A 20,864-nucleotide genomic window follows, 5' to 3' on the forward strand; every position below is an offset into this window, starting at 1 on the left:
AATTTCACTGTATCTGCTACAGAATATCAACTTAACGTATTTTACATACAGCTGTTTTCTTTCAAATAAATTAAGGTCATTTTGTAAGTATTCTAAATTTTATATAGCTTATGCGTCATATATATTTTCTACGAATAGTTTACGTTATAAAAAAAAATAGAGAATAAGACAACAGATGGTACATGTGTATCTTGTTATACAACAAAAGTGAAAGATAAATTAATTTAATTAGTATTCAAAGTGTAGTGTCGTGATCATGGAATTGATTTTTCTTGTAAATGAGGCTGTGATCTTTATCCTTTCTTTCATACTCAAACAGTTACCAGTTGTGAGAATTTCTGAAGCAGATCACAAACAAACCGTGAGTCGACGAGTGGGGAAGAATAGGAAGGAAAACCGGGTGTTGCTAGTGATCCATGCAAACCACCTGCTCATGATTCGAGGGAAAGATTCCACGTGGACCTGTGTGAGTACAGACAGACACAGCTTGGGAACGACGCGTACAAGATGCGTGTAGTCGCAGCAGGCAGCGTGTAGTTGCCTGCTTACTACTCGTATTTTATACGCTAGGGAAAAAAAAAGAAGAGAGGGAGAAGCTATTTTATATACAAACCATACTTTAACATCAAAGTACTATACACTAGACAATAATACTAACAGTACACAGACAATTCTCACACTATTGTCAATAGCATGCATTAAAATATCAAAGTAAATTAAGATGACTTTTAATTAATTTATAAATTGTACAGAGAGTAAACATGATCAGGACTGATGACATTACTATACACAATGTAGACGGCAATTTAAGTTTCCATGCTCTAGATATTTTAAATAATACGTATTATTATTATTATTATTATTATTATTATTATTATTATTATTATTATTATTTTACCTGACTTGTTGCTGGAATTGTGATTGTTGAGCGTGGGCTTGCCATTGGCTTCTAACTTCGCCTGCGCCACTGGTATAGGCGCAGGATTCGTCATTGTTGTCATTGTTGCAGCAGGCAGCATTAATGTCGACATTGTTGCCAACATGGGTCGTCGGGGGTATGGTTGCACGCTGCCCGTCAAAAACACTTTGGCGTCATGTAATAGGGCTCGGGGAACGACAGATAACCGGCCTTGGCCCTCACGAACCGTATACGTTTCCACTGCAGCAGCCGTTATAAGCAAACAAAATATATGTTATGAAAATATATATAAACTATTTAATAAAATAACAGATAATAAATGTTATTTTTATATGTTCCTCTCTTCTTAACAAATATATATATATCTTTATATGTATATATAATTTTGTCTATATATTTAATTTGTATGAGGAAAATAAACTTCTTTTCTTAATTTGTTAGTTCCAGTTTACGAAAAATTTCGGCGTTATATAAACAAACTAGCATAGCCACCACGCGACCCAAGTTGGCATGTGGAAAAAAGTCCACGAATTTCTTTATTTGGTTCCTCTTGGTTTCAATTAACAGTCTCATACAGTTCTGAACACTGAAACGTCCACTCACACACACATAAACAACACGCTTTCAGTTATGTTTACTTCGTAACTGCCGCAATTACGGAGGGGAAAAATAGGGTCTGTGAAGATTTTCTCCCCGAGATCGAAAAGTTCTGATGGAAATCGAAAGGAAAAGCTTGCTTCTTTCCCAGGTCACGACCCCAGTCCAGGTCAAGGGTCACTCATGTAGAAAAGACGTCGTCGTCGGGTCAGGACGCCAAGCGCATGGCGCGTTGCACGGGCAGATGGTGGCAGCTTGTCTAACTGCACTCAACCTCCCACCACCGCGGCTGCCACGACTCTGACGGTCGCAATGCTACCGACGCTTTACAGGGTACATCGGGGAACGTCGTCGGGTGGTAGGGTAGTCGACAGAGGGCGGGTCGAACGCTCACCGAGAGATGGCGGAAACATCCGAACAGGGTGAAATTAGGGGGCTTAACCCGTGGTAGTGAACTTCGACGTCTTCAGTATGAGATAGGAAAGCAAAGGGAGGTGAAGACTTTGCGAGCTTTCATTTCCACCAAAACTTCAATCATCACATCGAATCTCCTCAATTATATTTAACTAAACGGAAATGCAAATAGTAAACTAAGTTAAATCACACTGGTCATTTCAGCGTACAGACAAAAAGGAAATTTCGCTTGTTTATAGTATTAGCTTGAATCTAAAACATTTGCATGTTAAATAACATAAAAATTAGATTACTATTTTTTAATGGACACAAATAACAATTCGTATGTCACTATTTGATAGAAAAGTAGAGAAAATAAAACCAACGTTACTTACACGATTGCCATAATTATATTCTTCGATCTTTTTATGATTTCTCAACTTTTTTTTAACAAACCCCCAACACATCGTAAAATGAAACAAAATTTCTAGATTTTCGTCCCACGATTATGTCTAAAGGAGGCAAAAATGGGAGAAGCTCGAGAAAACCTAAGAACAAAATGTCTACCCCCCCCCCACACACATATTATATATATATATCCGGTGCTCCTATCCAGATATATATGGATGGGGACACGGTGGCTCAGTGTTAGAGCACTTACCCTGGTGCGTAGAATCTCTGGCTCGATCCCCGGCTAAGTAAGTTCGTGGTGGACAACATCGCGTTCTTTCCCGTTTCCTCCCGCACTCTTATTTCACCAATTATTCCATCAGCATTCATGAATTAATCATCGTCTTCCTTAGCCTCACGGGCATAAACGTGGGGCCTTAAATTGAAAGATTTCACTTCATTTTTACACATACACATGATCTGGTATCGAATCTGAGATTCAACACTGTATTTGACTCCTCAAATTAGGAATAATCAACTCCTAACCAACTATACTCTCTGATTTGAAAACTTGTATAACTGAACCAGAAGTCACTTAGTCTATTGCGATTCCTTTTAAATCCACTTCAGAATGAATCTTGGCTGATTTTAGTACATTTTATATATAGCTTAAAAGAGCATGCATTTCGTAGATTTAAACACGGCAGGTACCTAGTTATTTTTATTGTATTTTCTTCCATCCAAGTTCTATATTTAACACGATCACTAATGCTTTCATCTTTCTAACATTATTTTCATTCGATACTCTTCACACGTTTTCCTATTTTTAAAAAAAGTGCCTGTTATTTCAGATTCTGCTAAAAGGCCCATGTCTAATGAAAGTTAAGGCATTTGCCCTTAACTTTTCTTATCTTTCATAACTATTTCTTCTCAATAGAAATTAAATATTTGAATTTAACGTCCCACGATTATGCCCTTAAAGCTAAGGGAAACGATGATTAAAACAAGTGGAAAATCATGGAATTGGTGGAATGAGAAAGTGGGAGGAAACGGGAGTACCCGGAGGAAAATCATGGGCACGATGTTGTCCACCACACTTGCTAGACCGGGGGATCGAACTAGGGACCTCACGCACCACAGGTAAGCGCTCTACCACTTATTCACAGTGCCCCCTCTCCCATTTAATCCCAATAGATACTAACATTGAAGAAAAGCAATATTATGTCAAATTCCCTCCCAATTACACCTCCCTGTCACTCATTCTCCTATTATAACTTATTCGCTCGTTCATATATTTGTTAATGAGTTTTCAATCTCTCCATTGTATAGCCCAACATTCTTAGGTTTATTTAGCACTAGGGGGCAGAGTCGTTCAGTGGTAGACCGGGTATGAAGGGTACCAGGTTCGAAGTCAAATCATGTAAGTTTTTGGTTGACAATATCACGTTCGTAGATTCGCTCTAGATTCTTCCATTTCTTCCCGCATTGTCATTCTACTAGTTCTTTCAAATCATTTACTTTCATTAATAATCTCTCTCCATTAATCTACAGTACACAATCATGAAACGCTCAACGAGAATTTTCTTATTTCATTTCTTAGCACTTTCATAATTTTTTAAAACGTCAAAAGAACTACGTAGATTTTCTTCCCTTCTTCAAGTTTGCTCGCTTGTTGTGACATACCTGCACTACGACTTTCGCAAAGGGTCTTTGTGTTTATATGGTTGGCATATGTGTCTTAGACGCGGGAGTTCCGAGTTCGATTCCCAGCAGAAGCTCATGTGCTTCGGATATAACGTTTAGCTATAGGCCTACATCTCATATAGTTTCAATGCTGAAAGGAACGCTGAACTTCGAACCAATCAACAAACAATTTTTGCAGTCACTGATATTAGACTAATTGCCCCATACTCTTTACATCCCACTGCGTTTCTCTTATTTTTCAATAGAATTGTTACAGTTATGAAAAATTAATCTGAAATCATCCATTTCACATGTCATAACAAATAACAGTATTTCATCCCTACCTTAGTGGAATTCTTAAGAAACTCAATAGGCACACTATCTGCCCCAGTTACATTACCATTTTGTTCGAACTTATTCCCAAGTACTGTACATGTTATTACTACCTCCCCTCCTTATTTTTTGTTCTCCTCATTTCTAAATATATTCCTCTTACTTCACTACCTTCTGTTTTAATTTTCTACTGCAATATTTACCTCTTTTTCCGATGTCTTCCAACTGACGGAATTATAAGTAAAAACTACTATCACAGCATTTGTAGACTGAATATAAAACCCGTGCTAAGTGCCACAAATGGAAAAGTTCAGTTTAATGTAAAAATGTGGCCTATGTGCCTAACACTACTCAGTGAAAAACTGGCTATGTAATATTCACTGTGGAAATAGTTCAAATAATCCCCAAAGAACGCACGTGCCTATATGTCCAATCAGTTCTGAAGTAACATCTCGGCTGTTTACTCGATAGTTTCGTTTTGGCACTTAGAACGGATTTTATATTCAGTCTACATTTGTTTGATAAAGCAGAAAGAAAAAGTCTAGAAAATATTGACTAAGAACGCCATTGCGGAATTTGAAATCGAGATCTCGTGATTGTGAAAGAAAATTATCTATGCTCAATCCAGAATTAAGTAAATATTTGAAGCGCCGATATGCGTCACGTGACACATCTTCCATGTAAAATATGGTCATCCTTCTTTGTCATTTTGTCTTAAGCGGTCTGCACAAAATCGAAAAGTCTATTCCAAAATATACGGGGCGTTTGAAAACCCCCAAACAATTCTCGGAAATGAATCTTCAGACGAAAATTTCAGACCAAATTGGGTGCTGAAATGCGTAATTTTGGAGTTATACCTCGCATGAATTATTTTGGGCAACTATATTCTCTTGAGACGCTTCATCGAATAGATTAGACAAAATAGCTTTTAGATATGTTACCATCTACGTTCTCTGACAATTAACGCTAGAACTGAGAATGCTTAATTTATACCACTTCCGGTTTGAATAGAGGATTATCAAAGTAGATGGAGAATACTCTTGGGACGCTGAATCGATTGCAAAAAACAGCTTCTTATGTCTTTTTGCACTATGAAAATCAGTATTGAAACCGCAAATAGTAGTGTATTTTAACAACTTTCAGTTTTGGTTGTGTTGCGGCCAGTCATGAAAGTTGAGTTGAGTTTAGTTTAGTGTCCCTTTCAGCAGCGAGGCTATATGACTGTGGACCTACTGATTAACGTGGAATCCGAACCACAAGAGCTCCCGCCGGGAATCGAACCCGAGTCTCCCACGCCAAAGGCGCGTACGCTAACCGCTTAGCCACGAGGGAGCTCGGGACAGTCATGAGACACTAACATGTAGTCTTAAGACATTGAATCGCTCAAAAAAAAAAAAAAAGAAAGAAAGAAAGAAAGAAAGAAAAAGAAAAAAAGAAAAAGAAAAAAGAAAGATCCTGCTTCACGGTATCTTTTACAGTTTTTGTTCTATGTTGATAAACGTTAAAACTGGAAACGGCTAATTTAAACTACTTCCCCTTTGAAATGAAAAAAAAAAAAGAAAAAAAAAAGAAAAAATGAAATGAAATCTTCGAGTTGAACGTCTCACAATTATGCCTTTTAGGCTAAAGGAGACGATGATTAAAGCAAGTGAATGATTATGGAAGAATTGGTGGAATGAGAAAGCGGGAGGAAACAGGAGTACTCTCAGAAAACCCACGAGCACTATGTTGTTTACCACAAACTTACTTCGCCGGGAATAAAACCAGGGATCCACGCACCAAGCGCTCTACCACTGAGCCACCGTGCTTCAACTTCCCGTTTGAATAGAAGATTAACGAAGGAGATGGACTCTATTCTTGCGATGGTGAATTGATTACAGAAAACCACTTCTAAATATATATCAGCGTTTTTGCTCTGATAATTGTCAACAAACGGACGGACATAGCTGTTTCATGAGACTTCTGACACTTACGCACAGCATAGTTTGAAACTCTAATAATTACTTTGTTCTTCTAGCAGACCTTGATCCGAGATTTCGTTCTCGACTTATGGCTCTTTTAATATTGATCCGACCAGTTTTCGGCGGGCTGTAACTCCAAAATGATGCTTATAAAATAATTGATAGTATCGGAATGTGAAAAGAAAACGGGAAACTCCAGGGAAAACCAACTGACAAGATATTGTCCACCACACACTCTCATATGTGCGTGATTTTCTTGGGGTTCTCTGGTTTCCTCTCACTTCATTTCACCATTATTAGTCATCTTAGTATCACCACCTCCCTTAGGCTTGGGGGATGATGGTAGGACGTTAAACTAAAAAAAACTGGCCTGGGATTGAATCAGAGACCACTCTGCAAGAGAGGTCACAGTTCTAGCACTGAGACACCATCTCTTCTATGAAACAAAGATTTGAGGTATTACTTGTCACCGCTAGGTTTCTTGTTTAGTACGTAAAAGAGCTGCTAAATTAGGATTAGGCGCAAAATGTATATCCGGATAAAACTGTTAATTTGGACAGCTTGAAAGCAAATATACTATTGCTGCATGGAATTCAGCAAACATTATAGAGTGAATATTAGCCTAAGCCATAACAATTGTTCCAATTGAATCGCCATATGACTATAGCACCACAGGCAACTATAATCAGAAATAGATTTTACGAACAAACTGTATATTGGAAACACTATTACCAGTGCAATCTAAAATTGAAAATGTCGATACACTGACATTCATATCACAATAAACACATCGTCTGACTGCCAGCATTTTAAAATTGGCTCTGCACTTAGCATTAATTAAGTAAATACACAATATAATTTTCAATAATTCATAATAAAGAAAAGATAACAATCAACGAATTAAGTGATGCTTCCGCTAAAACAAAATGCAGGGTTTCAAATTTCCATGAGAAGTGAAATATGCGATGATATAACAGCAAGCTTAAACAAGGGAATGCCTTCAAATTTCACAAACACGATTCTATTGTAGAAACAAAAGCATCCCTGTTACAGAGTTTAACACCCGTGCTAATACATCTGATCTTGTCTTAACTGTTACAGTTCAAAGTACAGGACACAGGGATGAGGGGAAGTTCTCATTTTGCTTCTCCTTTCTGTTTTAAAATGAAATTATCGATTAGACTCGCATAGCGTGGCGTGTATCCCACTTTGATAAAAGTCTGTCAAAGCGAAGGTCTTTGAGCCCTAGTTGTTCTACCTTCCCATACTCCCGGGGCTCTGTCGACCCTCACCTTACTAAATGGGCACGCAGTCGGCTGAAATAAAGTGATTAGTGTTTTCGTGGGCGAAACAAAAGAGCTCGAAGAAGAATACCCCGCAGGTTAAGGTACGGTTCTCCAAAGCCTCCCTTTCTCTCCCTCCTTTATTCATATCTGTGGCTCCCCTTGTAAATCCATTGTCGTTCCTATTACCGATTATGATTATATAATAGTAGGAGAATGTTGATTTTCGACAAGGAATGAAAACATCATTCACACACGTATCTACAAAGGAATGAAACGAAAACATATACCCTTGATAAACACATAAAGAAAAGGCTGCGGTGACAGTTGTTGAACGATCATCTCTGGTGCATGGAGTCCCTGTTTCGATCCCAATTCGTGCTCAGTGGGCCTTTATGGTGAACAAACACGTTTTTGTGAGTTATCACGTAGATCTCCCGTTTCCTTCCACTTTTTATCCCACCATTTCATTCATTATCACCACTGTCTCTCGTTAGCCTCGGTGCATAATCGTGGGACGTTAAACTAGAAATTTAATTTTGTTCATACAAAAAAGAAAAAAAACATACAACTAACAATTCGTTGCTATAAATTCATAAAATATACAAAATAATCAGCCATTAATTTATAAACACTTTTCTGTACAACGGTTTAATGAGCTGAATCATGGATTTCCATTTTTTTTCTCCGGTCTCTTCATCATCTTTCCGCCTGCCGACTCATTTATTTACGGTTTACTACATGAAGCTATTACTGCAATTATTACAACGAAACATATTTAAACAGTAATGTGTGGATTGTACAAGCGAGTGAAAAGTTTTACTTTCTTTATTGAATTTAGAGATTTTTGCCTCCAGGTCACATTAATATTATGGCAGTACCAATCTTAGCTTTCATTTTCAAGTTAAATCTAATTCTCATTTTTAATTTATGAAATATGGAAATACGAAAATAAGTTCACTTGTAAACAATTGCATCTGAAGAATTATATCACGATGTAAACTCTGTTATACAATAATGTCTGGGAATTTGTCTTATGCGCTTATGACAGCTTTACTTACATAATTGAACTCTTTACGGAAAGCAGGCACAGACATACTTTTTTCTTTCTTAATTCCGAAATTTATTCTGGAACCCGGACTCGGAATATTTTTATTACTTGCACTAGGCTTTACGTCACGTTCACGAGCTTATGGATATATATCAGGATATAGATATATATCAGGATATAGATATAGATATATATCAGGATCTCAGCAAAGATCCTGATATAAAATATTAGGTAATTTTAAGAAACCAGCAGTGCAGTTCATCTGGGAGGTCATGTGGTTTAGGAAGTCCATGGAGTTAGTTCAACACAGCGGTAGTCAGACATAAGATCTCTGTCCATCGCCATCATGGAAATAACGGAAGTTCTGAACTCTTTTTAAATATAATACTGCCGAAACAGTGGGTGTTCGGCATACTCACTACATGACTAATAAAGGACTACTATTCATCAGTACTCTGTCTCTGAGGTAATAATTCTTTGCCAACACGAACTATATCAGGGTCGAAGCTGAGCAGTAATCAAAAACATGGAATTGGAAGATTCATCCTCATCAGAACTTACCGGGTATGTGTCAGAGAAATCTGTTTGTACTACGCTTTCAAAGTGCATAAAACAACAAATACAAACTCACATTTAGAATTAAACTCCATTAAAACTCTCTTAAGTTTGATTTGTGAGATTTAATGATCGCTCTCTCGCAATACACCCCAAATTAGAACCTTAGAATTAGAAATAATCTCATAGTATAACATGGTACAGAGCTTGGGTTCTTGATTCCACATTTATAGAGAAACAATACCATTTAAGCATATTTCGATCCCAGTTCAACATGCAATTCAACATGCAGGTAGAGGTTTTAAAAACCCAAATCCGCCTACCCTTGATTGGTGGCTCCATCGAGGTTAGACTAAATCCTAATCTCTCCATTTTTGAAAATTAAAGCGTAAAGATACCGGAAGGATGACGATTTAACAATGATAACATTCACTAGTCGAATACTCATTATTTTAGAGAAACTAACAAACTTGGACAAGTTTGCCAAATAGTTTCATAGAGAATAATAAGTAGGAAAGAAACAAGCTTTATATTATATTATATTATATTAATTATATATATATATATATATATATATATATATATATATATATATATATATATATATATATATATATATATATATATATATGCATGTTGTATACATAGCATATATATCAAACAGGAAATTAGGAGTCCGTTATGCTACTTCCGATTACTTTGCAAGGACATATTTATTTATTTAACCAGTCAATCAGTCTTCGGCGACAAACTTAGTGGGAGGACGCTGATGGATTAACAGTGTCCCAAAAGGGATAAAGGAAGCCTCATTTTGATCGTTTGTAAAGCATGCGAATTTTGTTATTGTCCATTTAATGCTATGATTTGTAACGAATTAGCCAGTATCTACGAAAATACAAAATTCATTATCGGTAAACAAATTATTTATATTTAAGAACTATTTCTCAAAACATTAGAATAAAATATTAAGTTATTTCATTATTATACGAATTATACTATTCCATAATGGTTCCATAATGGAATAGTAATTATGAACTTTAAACAGGTACTCACATACTGCAGATATATATATATGCATATTTCGACAATGAATCCCAGATGGAAAAGTACTTACCTAAAAGAGAAAAATAATTACAAGATTAGACAAGAATAATCATCGGATTTTACTATAATTTACTAGATCTATATTAACAAATACTAATAATATATATAAAACCAATGCAATAATATACTACTGCATGATTATATGAGAATATAAAATACTGAATACAAGTACGTATGCGGTTTTAATATCTTTAATATAATTCTATGAATAATTGCATGTCTTGACTAAGATAGTGATTGCGTACAATAATAAAAAAAAAATAAATATAAACGCCTAGACAAGAATGAAGACAACTCAGAGAGAGTCGTAGCTCGTAGGTATGCGTCAGTAAATAATAATAATAGTAATGAAAGAGCTTATTGGATCAAAGGAAACAATTCAAGGAATTATATGGTATTCCCAATTTGCCACTTGGATAGATATGATTTTATTATAGTGTAGCGCAAAACGCCGACTGCGGATATCATATCACCAATAATATTAATATAAGGATAGGATAAGACTTAATATTTGCACTTGATCAGTGGTTTTCATGATTTTGACGAATATATACAGGGTGGCGCACGAAACCTCATACCATTTGTTTTGTTCATTACACATGTAATATTACAGATTAGAATGTTGATAACTCGTATTTGCATACTTTGGCTTATGGAAGATCCGGTAGATGTCACGAGAAGTTAGTATCGAATACTTACTTGGCGTCAAACAGCAATTTTCAAAATGGCGCATAAGAACAGATTGAGCGTTGAACAAAGAGTGCAAGGTGAACTGTTTTGTAAGAAACCAGGAGTTTTGAAGCGACACAAAGACCTTTTGGTGTACACTTTCGTACAAAATGGACTTCAAGTAAACAGACTATTCAGAGATTGTATCGTCGATTTGAAACAACTGGCTCTGTGGCAAAGAAGAATCGACGGCGCGAACCAAGTGTCCGAACCCGTGAAAACATTGAAGCAATTCGCGTTGCTTTGAGACGAAATCGTAGCAAATCAACAAGGACGACTGCTGAATTAGGAATATAACGTCCGTTCATACAAAGGATTCTGCATTCTGATCTTTAAATGTTCCCTTACAACAGTTGTCCATAAATTGATAGCAGAGGACAAGCAACAAAGACATCATTTCATGGTTAGTGCAAGAGGATCACGTTCTGCACAACATATGGTTTACTGACGAGGTGTTTTCATTTAAATTATGTAAGGGTAATTCCACGGGAATGTACACCAAAAGTGTATTTTCTAAACTTATGTGTTTCGCTTGTTTTTGTTACCCATATCTTCGATTGAGGTCTAAAATTATGAATGCTATATAATTTGCTGCAGTTTGTAAAGTACTGAACTGACAACAGTGCTGATCCAATATGGCCGCTCTGTGAGACAAGCTGAAAGGCATATCGACTGGCATTTAATTGTCGATCATTCATTTTATTGAGAAGAGAAGAAAAAGGTGTTAACAATTTTGAGTGCAGAGTGCCGTATTCTGTATCACTACATATGAGAATGTTGTCTACTTTCAGCTGTTTAAATGGTATTTCATAATAGAAAACTGGTCTTGTGCTGTAGTGTGCGTCACGAGAAAAAAACATTTTTTCCTGCTGAAAGTTGCATGTAACGGTTTAATACTTTCAATTTTCCTTCTTGATAGATAGAGCAACTATTTGCCGTGATATTGATTTGGAAACTCAAATAAAGACAGACTTACAATTACTGAAGTGTATGTAGTGTGCGTCACGTTCAAGCATGGCGAAAACTGCTGCACAACGTAAAGCACAGCACGGTGTACGTCCGGAAATAATGCCGAATTTCGAAGAAGAGACTCGAAAACAGAGAATTAGACGTGAAAGGAAAAAGAAAAATATTACAATTGAAGAGAAGGAGCATATGCGAAAGAAGAAGAGGGAAGAAATGAGACGATATCGTCAGAAAAAGAAATTAAGCACAGCTATTGATGCTATGTTAAATAAACAAGTACCAGTGCATCTTCACCTAACAAAGTGTTTTCATCTCAGTGTTCATATGGAAAGCTATGGCTAAAGTTAAAAGAAGCCTACCTCATAGTTCCAATAAGCGTAAGGTTGTTGTTAAACAATTGTTTCAACAGTTTGCAACTGACAATAAAAAAAACAGCCAAGACACTAGATTAAAGTTCATCAAAAACGGCAACTGAAGAAGCAGTTATTCAGTTTTATTTAAGCGATGCAATATCTTACCAGGCACTAGGACTTCGAGATTGTTTAATCATCAGAGATTCATTCGGCAAACAAAAAGTTCAAAAACGGTACTCGTTTCTAACACTTCGTGAAACAGTTCAAAAAACAATCCTGATACAGAGATTGGAAGATGTAAATTCTGTGAACTTCGGCCGAAACACGTCTGCTGAACGCGAACATCACCAAATCTTTCTGTGTATCAATCACGAGAATGTTAGATTGCTGTTAAATTCATGTTCATTTCTTTCAAACAGCACAAATGATCTGATTTCGTCTCGTAGTGTGCGACGATGAATCTGACCTGTATGTTTCATACTTGACAAGAATGTGGTGAATTACCAAAGTTCGTTTCGCTTCTAAACTCTACAATGGACACGAATATGGAAATCACCTATCAACAATAGACTATTGATGAGACTGGCAAAGTGCCGAAAGAGAAAATGTCTGGAACATTAAAGGAAATGATGAAAAAAACTATAGAATAAATTACCCGTTTTTTATAGCATGCATTTATACTGCGTCACGAGGCAAATTATTTTAAAATCCTGAAAAAAATTGGGTTGATTTAGTTTAACGTCCCACGGTTATGCCTGCTAGACTAAAGACTACGTGGACCTACTGATTATAGTGGAATTCTAACCAATTTGGTCCTTCAACTGTACCCCCACCGGGAATCGAACCCGGGACCACGCTATCCGAAATCAAGCGTGCTAGCCACTAGGCCAAGAAGGGGTTCCCTGAAAGAAAATGTACCGGAAAACACAATAATCATGAAAATAAATTTTAGCGAAAACTACACATTTCCGAAACATGCTAAATCCTTTTTTGGTCGCTCAATAAATATAGTTGAGTTTGCCCTTTCATTTCTCGAATACTTTTCCACATATACCTCAGTTTCCTATTTTTTTAAAGTGCGTTTTGGTTTCTAAGAAACATTATTGAAACGAAACTACTGCAGGTATCAATAGGCATTTGAAAAAATAAAAGAAACATTATGCTTATTAAATCACCAAAATGCGTTTATTTATTTAACGAACACCAGATACGGCTCAGAGGCAATTTTACACTAAGGAAAGGATTTGGGAAAGTGTCGGCCAAAGTGGATTTGCTAGGTACCATCCCGGCACTTGCCTGGTAAGACTGAGGGAAAAGCAGAAAAACCCGTCAGAATGGTCAGCAGCGGTATCGAACCCACAATCTCCCGACTGCGAACCAACGCTGTACCAACAGAGCTACCTCAGTAGCATGTTTTGGAAATACATTCCACAGTTGTACGAGGTGCGATGAACAACAAATTCAAACAATCAATAAGATTCCAAACAATAGGAAAATTTAAGTGTTGTCATTGAAGGAAGTGTAGTGTGCGTTACAGAGAAATTCCATTGTCATATGCTTACTACAGTGAAGTGCGAATGGAACGGTGGTTGTGAGAACACTGCATTCCTTCTGGAAAATGTTTTTGTACAAAATACATTTTGTAAAGTCATACGGAGGAAGATTCCCTAAATTTAAAATATGAGTAAAATTTTACTTCCCTTTCTGTAGTGTGAGTCACGTTTTAGTGTATAAATTAACCTGGTATTTTAATAATTAAATACAAAAATACCAATATGTGGAAACTATAGGATGTCCTTTCTATAATCATATTTAGTGGTTTGTATTTAAAAATCTTTACATTCATTACCATAGTTAAGGTTTAAAATATACGAGCATGTTCCCTTGTAGAGTGCGTCACGCGTGGAAATAGCCGTAAATGAGCAAAGTGTTCGTTTCTGGACAAGTGAACACCCTCACATTCTGCACGAAAGGGAGATCAGTGTATGGATTCCATGGAATCATCGGACCATTTTTCTTTGATAAGACGGTAAACAAAGATCGATATAAGGACATGTTGGAAAACAGCTTTATTCCAGAAAACGGCGCCAATGATGATAGGCAGACAAAAGAAATCCTTGATCATATACCAAGGGGCAAGGACAAACCTAAGAAACGTCCTTATACAAGTTAGTAGGATGAAATAGGAAAGGAATTGGAGTACCTTTGGAAAGAATTGCCAAAGAAAGATAATTGTGGGGAAGGGTTAGAGAGACATCTATGCACCAATGGATTGACATTGGTTCATTCCGGAATATAATGAGATGCTTGGAGTCGGTCTATACTTTTCAATTGATCTTTTACAATTGAAATTAGTCTATTCTCGGAAATATTGTCATTTCGATAAGTTAATTCTTATTATACTTAACATCTCACTTTTACAGGGTAAATAGTCTGGTTGTTAGTTTAAAGTTTACATTCCTTTCAGTACCAAGGCTCTATTTAAGAAGATTAACAGCTTAATGTAAAATTCGAGTAAGTGAGAATCCAGCACGAATCAATCCCAGTTACCAGCGCTAACCATATAGCCAAGAAGGAGTACTGTAAATGAAATATTTAAGTTTTACGTCCCACGTTTATGCCGGCTAAGCTAAAGGAGATGGTGATGAGAAATGAATGAAATGGTGAAATGAAGAAAGTGGGAGGAAACCGGAGAATCCCACGCACACGGTGTTTGTCTATCACAAAGCTCGCTTGTGCTCGTACTCCAAAAGTGATGAATACAGGACCACAATTATTAAGATGTGACGGAGTTATTTGTGCAGTGTTTTTACAATTCCATCTCGAAAATCAAGCCGAAACTTGAATAAAAGGTTTAAACAGATTGAGTCTGCGCCGGATCTTCTTAGACAATAAGCCGAAATGTAAAAATACAGAAACAAATGACTGTGGCGCAATGTTTTGTGCAATCTTAGAATACATCAACTCGGAAAGCATCTTGTGGATGCGGTAATTCCAGAACAAGCCTCGGAAGGATTCTAAAAACATTAGGATTTGAATCATACCGTCTTGCTTTACAGAATAACTATTAGTGTACAGCGACTTATAACCCACCATGCATAACGGCCAAACAGGACAATACTGTAAAAAGAAAAAAAGAGAAAGAAAAAGAAAAGAAAGAAAGAAAGAAAATAAAAAGAAAACAGTACCCCGAGAATTATATAGTTTAGACATATAATATGTTTCAACATTACTCTCTTCACATTCCAATACTACGAATGCGGTAAATATGCTTTAACACTAAACAACTAATTATAAAGGAATCTATAAAAGATGACTACAATCTCTAAATCTCAGTTGATGCTTCATACTGGCTTCAATTTGCTCTTTATCACAATACACACGCACGAACTTTGCAAAACGTTATTCTCGTTAACAGAAGCTTCAATCTACAGTAGTTTTGTACCTAACAACAGCAAATACGAAATGTACAGAAAAGTAATATTATCAACGTAAGCAAAGTATGAGACAAACTTCCTTGATGTTTGGAAAGCAAATAATAGCTTCCTAAGAATATTTTTGTTACTGACAAATGACCAGCTAACATACTAAAATTTTGAAACTAATAGCAAACTCTCTAATTAACGCTTGGCAAGAGGAGACATTAAAAACAGAAAGGAAAAGTATACTACCGTAATTGTGATGATAAGGCGCATTTACAGCTAAGCTTTTAGGCGGCTTCTCGACATATTAACCCTCCTTAATGACAGCGTGCAAACTAAAAGATTTGTTAATTTTATGGGCCTCTTGGGCATAATTCTGATTATGCACACATATACATAAAAGTTTCCCAACGTAAATGACTGCAAACGAAATTAACGTGATCCAATTTCTCTGCTGGTAGAGAACTCTCGAGTCATTTGCAAAGCTGGACTAAGTAAATCTGCAAGGCCATGAACAAATAAGCATGCTTAAAATCCCCAGAAAATATGTTCCTGTTATACGGACTTACACGATTACGCGTAGCAACTCGCACCAGGATGATAGCTGTGTCCTCAAGCATGGTACTCATAGACTCTCTCGACCCATCCAGTGGAGGTTTAGTAACAAGCATACTAAATCAGCAAATAAAGTAGTTTATGAATCGACAAACAGAAAGGAACACAGTGTATTTATCGTCTTAATGTTTTAATGGACGAACATTGCGAGTGTAGAAGCAAAGATGAAAGAACAAAAGGGAGAGAAAGTGCATTCTTTGTAAGCAAATCTGCGTCTTTAGCGCAGTCAAAATCATACCAAAATATAACTTCTATTTACAACTTGAACCAATGAATGTCCTCGCAATGGTGTTTGAGGTACGAAAACATTTATGTACGCATTTCGTCAAATTGTTTTCCAGTTCTCGTAAGAGATTTATATTAACCCTTTTACTTTCAACTCAAAATGCACACTATACAATATTTAATTTAATAAAATATTCTTATCATCAAACGGAAAACTTAATTGTCACTGTGGTATTATATGTTCGACATAACGGAAGATCACCGACGTCATCAAGGAAATTGCAACTAGAGATGCAAAAAAAGCCGGCTTTTTTGAATCGATGGTTTTTTTCACATAAAAAGCCGGCTTTTTTGGGAAAAAAAACTAGAATTTTGGAAATTTTGGCTTTTTTCATTTTCATGATTTTTCTATCTAAATATCTTTCTTATAGTATATTCTATAGTTAGATAAGAATTCCATGACCTAAATGTCATATTTCGCTCTGAAATTCACCATCAAGGTGGATGGAGCACATGTTTTACGAATTAAAACTAACATGAAGAATTTATTATTTGAGGGCAATTTTAGAGGCTATTTAACATTATTTTAACTTTTGAGTTATCGACATTTTGTCTCTTCTCAGGATCATTTCAGTTTGTCATCTGTGTTTCATTTCTAAGAGCTTAGTACTCAAGCTTCTAGCGCAAAAGTTAAACTTACGTTTTTCTATATATCCGTCAAAGCGTACGGTTTTCAATATATCCGTCTAACCGTACTTCCACACGTCTGTTATACTGTAGCTGTGCAACGATTTAGCAATAATTTTCCGGATACAACCTTGAATACTAATTTATACAAATAACCAGTAGCGGATTTAGAAACGTACTTTGGGAAGGGTTTCTCTGATTGTTTCGTTTTCTAAAATGTCCTAGTTTTATTTGGGAGGAGCTTGAAGTTTATGAGTACAGGCATAACTAATACTGTATTTCGTTTCGTTTATATATTTAGAGATAATCTTCCGGATACAACCTTGAAGATCATTTTATACTGAGAATCAGTAGCGGATTTAGAAAAGTATTTTGGGAGTTTTTTTTCTTACTAATGTTTAGTTTTTCTAAACATTCGTAATTTTTATTTGACGGGAGCTTAAAGTTTATAAGTAAAGGCATAACTAATAGATATTTAGTTTGTTTTAGACATTCCGTAATTTTGGGGAACAGGCTTCAGTCCGAAAGACCGTCCCCTTAGCCTTCGCAAAACCTTCACTGCTGGTAATTAGCAATAATAACGATTTAAAAACAATAAAAAATGAAGTCGGCCAACTTACAGTACACGCACTATTTCTACTTCATAGATGGAATGAATAAAGGTTTTGTCAGAATGGTCGGATGCTGAGTTGAATCCCGGACTTCCCGATAGAAGCGCAAAAGCTCCAGTCAGTCATGTTTGTTGTGCAGTTGTATTTATCTTAACTTAAATATATTCCGTAGTTCTTTTTTTTTTGTGGTGGTGGGGTGGGGAGAGTTCCATAATGATATGAAGGGTGTGAGCGAAGAACATGGTAACTAACAAATTTTCAATTGCTGAGTTATGCAGCACCAGATAGACAGCAACGCATACCGCTTCGTTTAATCCTTCATGTATAGTCTTATGTGAAAAATCAGCTTTACGACTTTCAAAATAGATTGTGCAGCAGCAAATTTCTAATTTCTTAAAATAGTAAAATTGTGGGTTACCATGTTCTTACCTCACACCCTTCATATGTTGAATCCCTCTTGTTAAAAATACAGAAAACTTGAGGACTGAGTAAACCGTGATGGTGCTTATATAAAACTGTAGAATTTCAAGAATATACAAAACCAAAAGCTCTAGATGTGCCGCCTTTAAGTGTATCATATAAATCTAAGTATTTTTCTTATGTTTTATTTTAATTTTATTTTGTTCCAAAAAGAGGGTATGGAATATTTTGAAGTAAAAATACTACATAGAATTTTGCTACTTATTTGAGTATTTTTTTAAAGAAGTATTTACTTTTAGGGTTGGCTGGTTTAAACCAAAAAAATTAAAAAGAACGAAACATGCGAATCGTGTGAACTTCATGGTCACGTTTCCACACATCAAACCATCTGCATTAGTTTTATTTCCTTTTCACCTTTTAATCAAGATGTTCCATGTTCAATTCTCGGTCGAACCACAACCCTTCTTTCATGCGTAAACAAAGTAGCGGTTCGGATGTAACTTTAAACGAAAGTATTCTCCTTGATAACCTCGGTATTACGTAAGGATGTTAAGCCTGAGGGAACCGGTCAAAACCCCCACAGCCAAAACCCCCACACTCAAGAAATGTCAAAACGCCCACACGATCGGTCATAACCCCCACACAAATGGACAAATCCCCCAAACGCACGAACGGTCAAAACCCCCCACAGCCAAAACCCCCACACTCAAGAAATGTCAAAACGCCCACACGATCGGTCATAACCCCCACACAAATGGACAAATCCCCCAAACGCACGAACGGTCAAAACCCCCACAGCCAAAACCCCCACACTCAAGAAATGTCAAAACGCCCACACGATCGGTCAAAACCCCCACACAAATGGACAAAACAGCCACACATAGCAACGGTCACAATCCCCACATAAATGGACAAAACCCCCACACAAATGGACAAAACTCCCACACAATCGGTCAAATCTCCGACACTCTGAAATGATCCTGGTTGTATATCTTGCCCTTGTACTTTTTAATAACATTTTTTATTCCACTTAAACCGATGTTGCAACTATTCTTCTTGCACTGTTTTGTAATGACAGAAACACTAAGGTGGGCGTCGTAAAGAGCCGCAACAAAGACGTGCAATCACGGTATTTTCAGAGTGTGGGGGATTTGTCCGATTGTGTGGGGGTTTTGTCCATTTGTGTGGGTGTTTTGTCCATTTATGTGGAGATTGTGACCGTTGCTATGTGTGGGAGTTTTGTCCATTTGTGTGGGGGTTTTGACCGATCGTGTGGGCGTTTTGACATTTCTTGAGTGTGGGGGTTTTGGCTGTGGGGGTTTTGACCGTTCGTGCGTTTGGGGGATTTGTCCATTTGTGTGGGGGTTATGACCGATCATGTGGGCGTTTTGACATTTCTTGAGTGTGGGGGTTTTGGCTGTGGGGGTTTTGACCGTTCGTGCGTTTGGGGGATTTGTCCATTTGTGTGGGGGTTATGACCGATCGTGTGGGCGTTTTGACATTTCTTGAGTGTGGGGGTTTTGGCTGTGGGGGTTTTGTCCTAGACCCAAGCCTGAACGTACGAAACGAAACTAAATTGTATATTTCTGCATGCCTGAACGCCTGTTGTTTTATAAAGAAGCCAAGGTTCTTTAAATATATTGATACAAATTGGCAAAATTTATCGATTGCCTACGTAGCTTCCAACATTAGCTTGGATTGTACTTTCAATGATATGTACGTACTAAATTTGTAATTTAATACCTCAGTTTTAGCGTACTGATTATGATACTTTCACCATAAATTTCATATGCAAAGCAATAACAGGATTTTCCCGTTATTGTTTTACATTTCAAGTAATGACGGGATTTTCCCGATGGCTAGGACGGTAGTTTCTCAATTTAAGAAATTTACTGACCGGACTTCTTTAAGCTTATGTAACCTCTTCCAGCATAACCCCGTTGTTGCATAATAACACCAAGGCAAAACAAACTTATTTCTGTCAATATGTAATATAAATACATAAAGTAAAATATCTAACCACCCCAAAAAAACCTGGTTTAAACCAAAAAAGCCTAGTTTAACCCCCCCCCCCCCCAAACGGGTTTTTGGCATTTTCAAAAACAACCATGGTTCCTGCCAACCCTGCTTACTTTTGTATGTAGGAGGTTAAAAAAATCTTATTATATACATTGGTTAATCCTTTGGAATTCATAATGTAAATATGTTGAGAAGTAAAACGTTTGAAATATCTTTTTGAAATTCATGGTCTATTTTCGAGGTTTTATATTATTACCGGCATCAACCACTAGTTAAATGACTTTTTTGTGTTATAGAGAAGCAAAACAAAATCTGGTTTATCAATTTAAAGCAGAATTTTCAAAAAAGCCCAAAATTTCCCAAGCAAAAAAGCGAAGCAGAAAAAACCGAGTTTTTTTTTCGAGCCCTTGCATCTCTAATTGCAACAGAGAAGAGTAAATTTAAATATGGAAGCAAAATTTCGGTATAGTAACCTACAGTCTGATTCTGTCTCGGAATTAAATCTAAATCAATATCAAAATCAGTAAAATATATCTAAAGGAAGGGAG

At 36.5% G+C, this 20,864-nt stretch overlaps 1 protein-coding gene across 14 annotated transcripts in view; it reads right to left on the reverse strand.

The window, feature by feature from the left end:
* LOC145689315 (nucleolysin TIAR-like) overlaps positions 1 to 20,864 on the reverse strand; it is a 1,166,854-nt gene that overhangs the window by 443,106 nt on the left and 702,884 nt on the right. The window contains exon 1 of one of the 14 annotated variants that reach the window (XM_081763478.1): positions 899 to 1,828. The exons of the other annotated variants lie outside the window; for them this stretch is intronic. Coding sequence (XP_081619604.1) covers positions 899 to 1,043 — 145 coding nt within the window. The 5' untranslated portion in view covers positions 1,044 to 1,828. Of the gene's footprint in view, positions 1 to 898; positions 1,829 to 20,864 lie in introns of those variants that run through there. 14 annotated transcript variants of the gene reach the window in all.

This window comes from Thermobia domestica, chromosome 1 (assembly GCF_964235325.1).
Source record: "Thermobia domestica chromosome 1, izTheDome1.hap1.1, whole genome shotgun sequence".
Taxonomy (NCBI): domain Eukaryota; kingdom Metazoa; phylum Arthropoda; class Insecta; order Zygentoma; family Lepismatidae; genus Thermobia; species Thermobia domestica.